General features: G+C 70.1%; 1 protein-coding gene across 1 annotated transcript in view; it reads right to left on the bottom strand.

Annotated features, from left to right (window-relative positions):
- The window catches only part of LOC142403304 (sodium/potassium-transporting ATPase subunit alpha-3-like), a 30,398-nt gene extending 23,885 nt beyond the window's left edge, over positions 1–6,513 (bottom strand). Inside the window, 2 exon segments of the mRNA XM_075489530.1 lie at positions 1,531–1,614; positions 6,387–6,513. Coding sequence (XP_075345645.1) covers positions 1,531–1,614; positions 6,387–6,392 — 90 coding nt within the window. The 5' untranslated portion in view covers positions 6,393–6,513.
- Positions 6,514–7,782: the final 1,269 nt, after the last annotated feature.

Consider the following 7,782-nt stretch of genomic DNA (forward strand, 5'->3'; position numbering starts at 1 on the left):
ACCCCCATCGTGCACCCCAGATTGCCCCAGCCCCCCCAAACTGCCTCTAGCCCCCCAAATCGCCCCCATAGTGCACCCCAAACTGCCTCTAGCCCCCCAAACCACACCCCAGATTGCCCCAGACCCCCCATCATGCACCCCAGATTGCCCCAGCCCCCCAAACTGCCTCTAGCCCCCCAAACCACCCCCATAGTGCACCCCAAACTGCCTCTAGCCCCCCAAACCGTGTCCCAAATTGCCCCAGACCCCCCCATCATGCACCCCAAATTGTCCCAGCCCCCCAAACTGCCTCTAGCCTCCCAAACCGCCCCCATAGTGCACCCCAAACTGCCTCTAGCCCCCCAAAACGCATCTCAAATTGCCCCAGACCCCCCATCATGCACCCCAGATTGCCACAGACCCCCCCAAACTGCCTCTAGACCCCCAAGTCGCCCCCATAGTGCACCCCAAACTGCCTCTAGACCCCCAAGCGGCACCCCAGATTGCCCCAGCCCCCCAAACTGCCTCTAGCCCCCAAACCACCCCCATAGTGCACCCCAAACTGCCTCTAGACCCCCAAACCGCTCCTATAGTGCACCCCAAACTGCCTCTAGCCCCCCAAGTCGCCCCTATAGTGCACCCCAAACTGCCTCTAGCCCCCCAAACCGTGTCCCAAATTGCCCCAGACCCCCCATCATGCACCCCAGATTGCCCCAGCCCCCCAAACTGCCTCTAGCCCCCCAAGTCACCCCTATAGTGCACCCCAAACTGCCTCTAGCCCCCCAAATCGCCCCCATAGTGCGCCCCAAACTGCCTCTAGCCCCCCAAATCGCCCCTATAGTGCACCCCAAACTGCCTCTAGCCCCCCAAACCGTGTCCCAAATTGCCCCAGACCCCCCATCATGCACCCCAGATTGCCCCAGCCCCCCAAACTGCCTCTAGCCCCCCAAACCACCCCCATAGTGCACCCCAAACTGCCTCTAGACCCCCAAATCGCCCCCATAGTGTGCCCCAAACTGCCTCTAGACCCCCAAATCGCCCCTATAGTGCACTCCAAACTGCCTCTAGCCCCCCAAACCGCCCCCATAGTGCACCCCAAACTGCCTCTAGCCCCCCAAACCGCCCCCATAGTGCACCCCAAACTGCCTCTAGACCCCCAAACCACCCCCATAGTGCACCCCAAACTCCCTCTAGCCCCCCAAGTCGCCCCTATAGTGCACCCCAAACTGCCTCTAGCCCCCCAAACCGCCCCCATAGTGCACCCCAAACTGCCTCTAGCCCCCCAAACCGCCCCCATAGTGCACCCCAAACTGCCTCTAGACCCCCAAACCACCCCCATAGTGCACCCCAAACTCCCTCTAGCCCCCCAAGTCGCCCCTATAGTGCACCCCAAACTGCCTCTAGCCCCCAAATCGCCCCCATAGTGCACCCCAAACTGCCTCTAGCCCCCCAAAACCGTGTCCCAGATTGCCCCAGCCCCCCCCCATCGTGCATCCCAGATTGCCCCAGCCCCCCCAACCGCCCCCCTGGTGCAGCCCAGCCCCCACTCACCATGGCCACCTCCTTCTTGAGGTCGTCCAGGTCCCGCGTCTTGCTCTTCCCCTTCTTGGGCGACTCCTTCTCGCCCCCCTTGTCCTGCGTGGTGGCCACGCGGTAGCTGTCGGAGCCGCCGTACTGGGGGGGGGGGGTTATGCTGGGGGGCCCCGCACCCCCCTCGGCCGCCCCGACACCGCACCGTGGGCCCCGTGAGCCACCGTACCCCCAAACCCCCCCAAACCTGCAGGAAGCACCCCCAGGAGCCTGGGACCCCATTGCATGGGTCCTGCACCCCCAAACCTGCAGCAGGGACCCCCAGGAGCCTGGGACCCCGCTGCATGGGTCCTGCACCCCCAAACCCCCCCAAACCTGCAGCACAGACCCCCAGGGGCCTGAGACCCCATTGCATGGGTCCTGCACCCCCAAACCTGCAGCAGGGACCCCCAGGGGCCTGGGACCCCATTGCATGGGTCCTGCACCCCCACAGCCCCCCCAAACCTGCAGCACAGACCCCCAGGAGCCTGGGACCCCACTGCATGGGTCCTGCACCCCCAAACCTGCAGCAGGGACCCCCAGGGGCCTGGGACCCCGTTGCATGGGTCCTGCACCCCCAAACCTGCAGCAGGGACCCCCAGGAGCCTGGGACCCCGTTGCATGGGTCCTGCACCCCCAAACCTGCAGCACAGACCCCCAGGGGCCTGGGACCCCGTTGCATGGGTCCTGCACCCCCAAACCCCCCCAAAACCTGCAGCACAGACCCCCAGGGGCCTGGGACCCCCGTTGCATGGGTCCTGCACCCCCACAGCCCCCCCAAACCTGCAGCACAGACCCCCAGGAGCCTGGGACCCCGCTGCATGGGTCCTGCACCCCCAAACCTGCAGCACAGACCCCCAGGGGCTTGGGACCCCGTTGCATGGGTCCTGCACCCCCACAGCCCCCCCAAACCTGCAGCAGGGACCCCCAGGAGCCTGGGACCCCGTTGCATGGGTCCTGCACCCCCAAACCCCCCCAAAACCTGCAGCACAGACCCCCAGGGGCCTGGGACCCCGTTGCATGGGTCCTGCACCCCCACAGCCCCCCCAAACCTGCAGCACAGACCCCCAGGAGCCTGGGACCCCGTTGCATGGGTCCTGCACCCCCAACCCCCCCAAACCTGCAGCAGGGACCCCCCCCCAGGAGCTTGCAAGGTCCCTGGGGACCCCACAGCCCCCCCAAAACCCCCCGCTCCTGCACTGCCCATCACCCAGGGACCCCCAACCCCCCCCACCGGGGCACCCCATTGCCCAGAGACCCCAGACCCGCCCCAAGCCCCCCCAAATCCTGCATCAGGGGCACCCTACAGACCCCTGAGCCCCCCCAAATCCTGCACCAGGGCACTGCCAGCCCCCAGGGACCCCCAGCCCCCCCAGCCCCCAGGAACCCCCTGAGCCCCCCCAAATCCTGCACCAGGGCACCGCCGGCCCCCAGGGACCCCCCAAATGCTGCCCCAGCCCCCCCCCAGCCCCCAGGGACCCCCCAAATCCCTGCATCATGACCCCCCCTCCCCCTTTGCAGCACAGCAGCCCCCCCCCCCCCCAGCCGGGCACACGGACACGGGGGGGGGGGGATGTGGGTGACACCCCCCCCCCGCCATCTGCTCCCCCGTTAATCCGGCCTTGACCGCGGGGGGAGGGGTGGCCGGGGGGGGGAGGGGCCCCCCCACCTGACGGCGGGGGGGGGAAGGGTGTCCTCTATAGGGTCTCCCCTATAGAGCTCCCAGGAGGCCTGGGAAAAGGGGGGGGGGGGGGACACCCCCCATTTATATATCCACTTACCTGGGGTCTGGGGGTGCCCCCCCCAATTGGGGGGGGTCATCGTGGGGGGACCCAGGCATCCGGGGACACCCCCCCCCCCCTTTTTTTGCCCAGGACCCCCATCCTGGGGTTTGGGGGGGCTGATTCTTGTCACCCCAAATCTGCTGGGGGGGGGGGGCAAATTGGGCGGGGGGGGAGCAGATCCTGCTCTGGGCATCACTGCGGGGGGGGGGGCGGACACCCCAAAATGGGGGCAGGTTTTGGGGTGGGGGCAGATTTCGGGGGCGGGGGGGGAGATGGGGCTGTTGCTCTTTTGGGGGTGCTGGGGGGGGGGGTGGTGGTGTCCTGTGTTGTGTCCTGTGTGTGTCCCCCCCCCCATATCCCCACCCAAGGGTGCGGGGGGGGGGGCTGGCACCCGGCCAACGCTGCAGTCGCCCACGCCGCAGCGCGGGGGGGGGCGGGGGGGGGAGCCCATCCCCCACCCCCCTCCTCCATTCCCCCCCCCCCCCCGACAGCTGGGTCAGGGTGACCCCGAGCTACTGCAGGGATGGGGACGGGGGGGGGACACACAGGGACACACAGGGACCCCCCCAGCGTCTCCCCGGCATCTGGGGGGGGTTGTGTGTGTGTATGATCTTCCTGGAGGGCCCCCCCTTTCGATGGGGGGGGGGTAAAAATTGGGGTCCCCCCTGCAATGACCCCCCCGGAGCTGCGGGGGGGGGGGGGGCATATCCATAGGGGGAGCATTTCTGGGGGGGGGTGTGTGTCCCTATTTGATGGGGGGGTCCCCATTTCCATGCGGGGGTCCCCATTGCTTGGGGGGGGTCCCCCATTTCGGGGGGGGGCTATTTCTTGGGGAGGGTCCCTATTTCTATGGGGGGGTCCCCATCTTCATGGGGGGGGTCCCCATTTCTTGTCCTCATTTCCATGGGGGGGGTCCTCATTTCTTGGGGGGGTCCCCATTTCTATGGGGGGGGGTCCCCATTTCCCTTGGGAATCCCTTTACCCCGGGGGGGGGGGCACCCTTTTATTGGCCCCCCCCCCCCCCAATTTTGCGCTATGAATGCAGGGCCCCCTCGTTAACGAGCACCCTAATTAGCAGGCGGGCAGCTGCTGCCCACCGGGGGGCTGGGTGCAGCCCCCCCACCCCGGGGGTGCAGCCTGGCGGGGGGGGGGGGGGGGGGGGGGGGGGGGGGGGAGGGGGACGGTTACCGGGGGGCGCGCACCACGCACACGCACTGCGGAGGAGCGCGGGCACGGGGACACGGGCAGCGCACGCGGGGGCGAGCGCGGGGACGGGCACGGGGACACGGGGACGGGCACGGGGGACACGCGTGGGGACACGGGGACGGGGCACGGGGATGGGGACACGGGGACACACATAGGGACACAGGGACGGGCACGGGGACACGGGTGGGGACAGGGGGACGTGCACGGGGACACGGGGACATGCGTGGGGACACGGGGACGGGCACGGGGACACGGGGACGTGCACGGGGACCAGGCCGCAGGGACACACGTGGGGACACGGGGACGTGCATGGGGACATTGAGGTGTGCACAGGGAGCAGGACACGGGGACATGTTGTGGGGACACGGGGACACGCATGGGGACTCAGGGACGTGCACGGGGACCAGGACATGGGGACACGCGTGGGGACACGGGACGCGCACGGGAACATCAGGGTGTGCATAGGGACCAGGACACGGGGACACGCGTGGGGACACGGGGACGTGCACGGGGACGAGCATGGGGACAGTGAGGTTTGCACGGGGACGTGCACGAGGACACAGGGACGTGCACGGGGACGTGCGTGGGGACACGGGGACGTGCGTGGGGACGTGCACAAGGACATGGGGACGTGCGTGGGGACCAGGACACGGGGACATCGGGGTTTGCACAGGGATGGGGACACAGGGACGTGCACGAGGACATCGGGGCGTGCACGGGGACATTGGGGACACTCTCAGGGCCAGGGCCACGCTCGCTGGCACGGGGACAAGGACACGGGGACACTCGTGACGCCGGCCAGGGACACGCTCACGGGGCTGGGGGCACGCTGGCGGGGACACGGGGGCGTCACGGGGATCGGGGACACTCGTGGGCGTGCAAAGGGACACACACACACACGTGCGCGTGGCCCCACGTTACGCAAGAGCCGCGCGTCACACGCGTGTCCCCTCGCACGGGGCCCTTGTGCCACCTTTGCACACTCACACGGGGGGGGGGGGGGGCCTGTACACGCCTTGCACGCCCGGAAGGTGCCGTGTGACACGGGGTGGTGGCCCTGCACACCCAGCCGGCGCCCCTTGCACGCCCCTTGCACACCTTGCACGCCCCTGCGGCACCTCGCACGTCTCCCCGCCCACCTTGCTAGCACCTTGCACGCCCCTTGCACGCCTCGCTAGCACCTTGCACACCCATCTGCGCCTCGCGCACCCCTCCTAGCCCCTCACGCACCTTGCTAGCGCCTTGCACCCCTTGCACACCCCTCCCGGCACCTTGCACCCCTTGCACACCCCTCCCGGCACCTTGCACACCCTCCTCCTACTCCTTGCACACCCCTCCCGGCACCTTGCACCCCTTGCACACCCCTCCCGGCACCTTGCACACCTCGTTAGCACCTTGCACACCCATCCCAGCGCCTCACCCATCCCTTGCACACCCCTCCCAGCACCTTGCACTCCTTGCACACCCCTCCCAGCACCTTGCACACCCCTCCCAGCACCTTGCACTCCCCTCCCAGCACCTTGCACTCCTTGCACACCCCTCCCAGCACCTTGCACACCCCTCCCAGCACCTTGCACCCCTTGCACACCCCTCCCAGCACCTCGCACTCCTTGCACACCCCTCCCGGCACCTTGCACCCCTCGCACACTCCTCCCGGCCCCTTGCACGCCCACCTTGCCCCTCGCCCATCCCTCTCAGCACCTCGCCCGCCCCTTGCACGCCCACCCAGCAGCTCGCCCATCCCTTGCACACCCCCCCAGCCCCTCGCCCACCCCGGGGGGGGGGTCCCTCTCCCCCTCTCTCTCTCTTCTCTCTCCCCCCCCCGCCCCAAACCCGGGCCGTACGTACCCCCATGGCGGCGGCGGGTGCGGCCGGGCCGGGCCGGGCCGGGCGGAGCGGGGAGCCGGGACCGGGGGGGGCCGGGGGTCCGGGGGCGCGGGGCGGCGGAGCGGAGCGGAGCGGAGCGGCCCCGGCTGCGGCGAGCCCGGGACTGGGGCGGGGGCGCGGGGCCGCCGGCGTCTGGGCTGGGGGGGGGGGCGGGGAGCGGCCAATCAGCGCGCGAGGGGGACCCCCCCCGCCACCCCCCCCGCCTGTGGCCACGCCCCTTTTACTGCGGATCCGGCGGGGGGGGGGGGGGGGAGCGGCGGGGGGGGGGCTGCAGCCGCGGGGAGCGGCGCCCCAAGGTGCGGGACCCCCCCCCCCCCCGCCAATGCAGGGAGAGCCGGTGCGACCCCATTGCACCCCCCCTCTGCACCCCCCCATTGCACCCCCCCTCTGCACCCCCCCTCTGCACCCCCCCTCTGCACCCCCCCTCTGCATTGCACCCCCCCGCACCCCCCCGCACCGAACCTCCAGCCTCCCCCCCCTGCAATGCAGCCCCCCCGAACCCCTCTGCAATGCACCCCCCCGCAGCGCACCCCCAATTTACCCCCCCCCCGCAATGCCCCCCCATTGCAACCCCCCCGCCACGGGCCTTCAAGACCCCCCCCCCCGCAATGCCGCCCCCCGATGCACCCCCAATTTAGACCCCCCCCGCATGCACCCCCCCCCGCAACGCGCCCCCTGCAATGCGCCCCCAATTTAACCCCCCCCATTGCACCCCCCCCGCAATGCACCCCCCATAACCCCCCAAGTGCCCCCCCGCCGCGCACCCCGAATTCCCCCCCCGCAATGCCCCCCATAACGCGCCCCCCCAATGTCACCTCCCCCAAAACGTGCCCCCAATGCCCCCCCCCGCAATGCGGCCCCAACCCCCCCCAATTATCCCCCCCCCCCGGGCACCCCCAAAGCCCCACGGCCCCCCCGCAGTGCCCCCCCCAACCGCCCCCCCCCCCGTGCTGCAGCCCCGCCCCCCGCAGTGCCCCCCCAAAACCGCCCCCCCATGCTATGCCCCCCCCCCAGCACGTGCTGGGGCGCCCCCCCATCCCCCCCCCCCCCAATTAGCGTTCTCGATAACGAGCTCTGCCCCCCCCCCCCCCCCGCCGCAGCATCCCCGCGCCCGTCGCCAGGGCAACGCGGCTGCCGGGCAACGGGGTCGCCATGGCAACGGGGGTCCTTGGCAACGGGCAGCCTGGAGACGGGGGGGGGACACCAACTCCCCCCAGCCCCTCCCCGCAGCCCCCCGCCCCCCCCGGGGACCCCCCCATGTCCTTGAGGTGACCTTGTCCTGCGACACAGCGCGGGGGGACCCCTCCCCAAATTGGGGACCCCCCCGAAATTAGGGACCCTCCCCCCACATTAGGGA

Source organism: Mycteria americana, unplaced genomic scaffold (genome assembly GCF_035582795.1).
Source record: "Mycteria americana isolate JAX WOST 10 ecotype Jacksonville Zoo and Gardens unplaced genomic scaffold, USCA_MyAme_1.0 Scaffold_175, whole genome shotgun sequence".
Classification (NCBI taxonomy): domain Eukaryota; kingdom Metazoa; phylum Chordata; class Aves; order Ciconiiformes; family Ciconiidae; genus Mycteria; species Mycteria americana.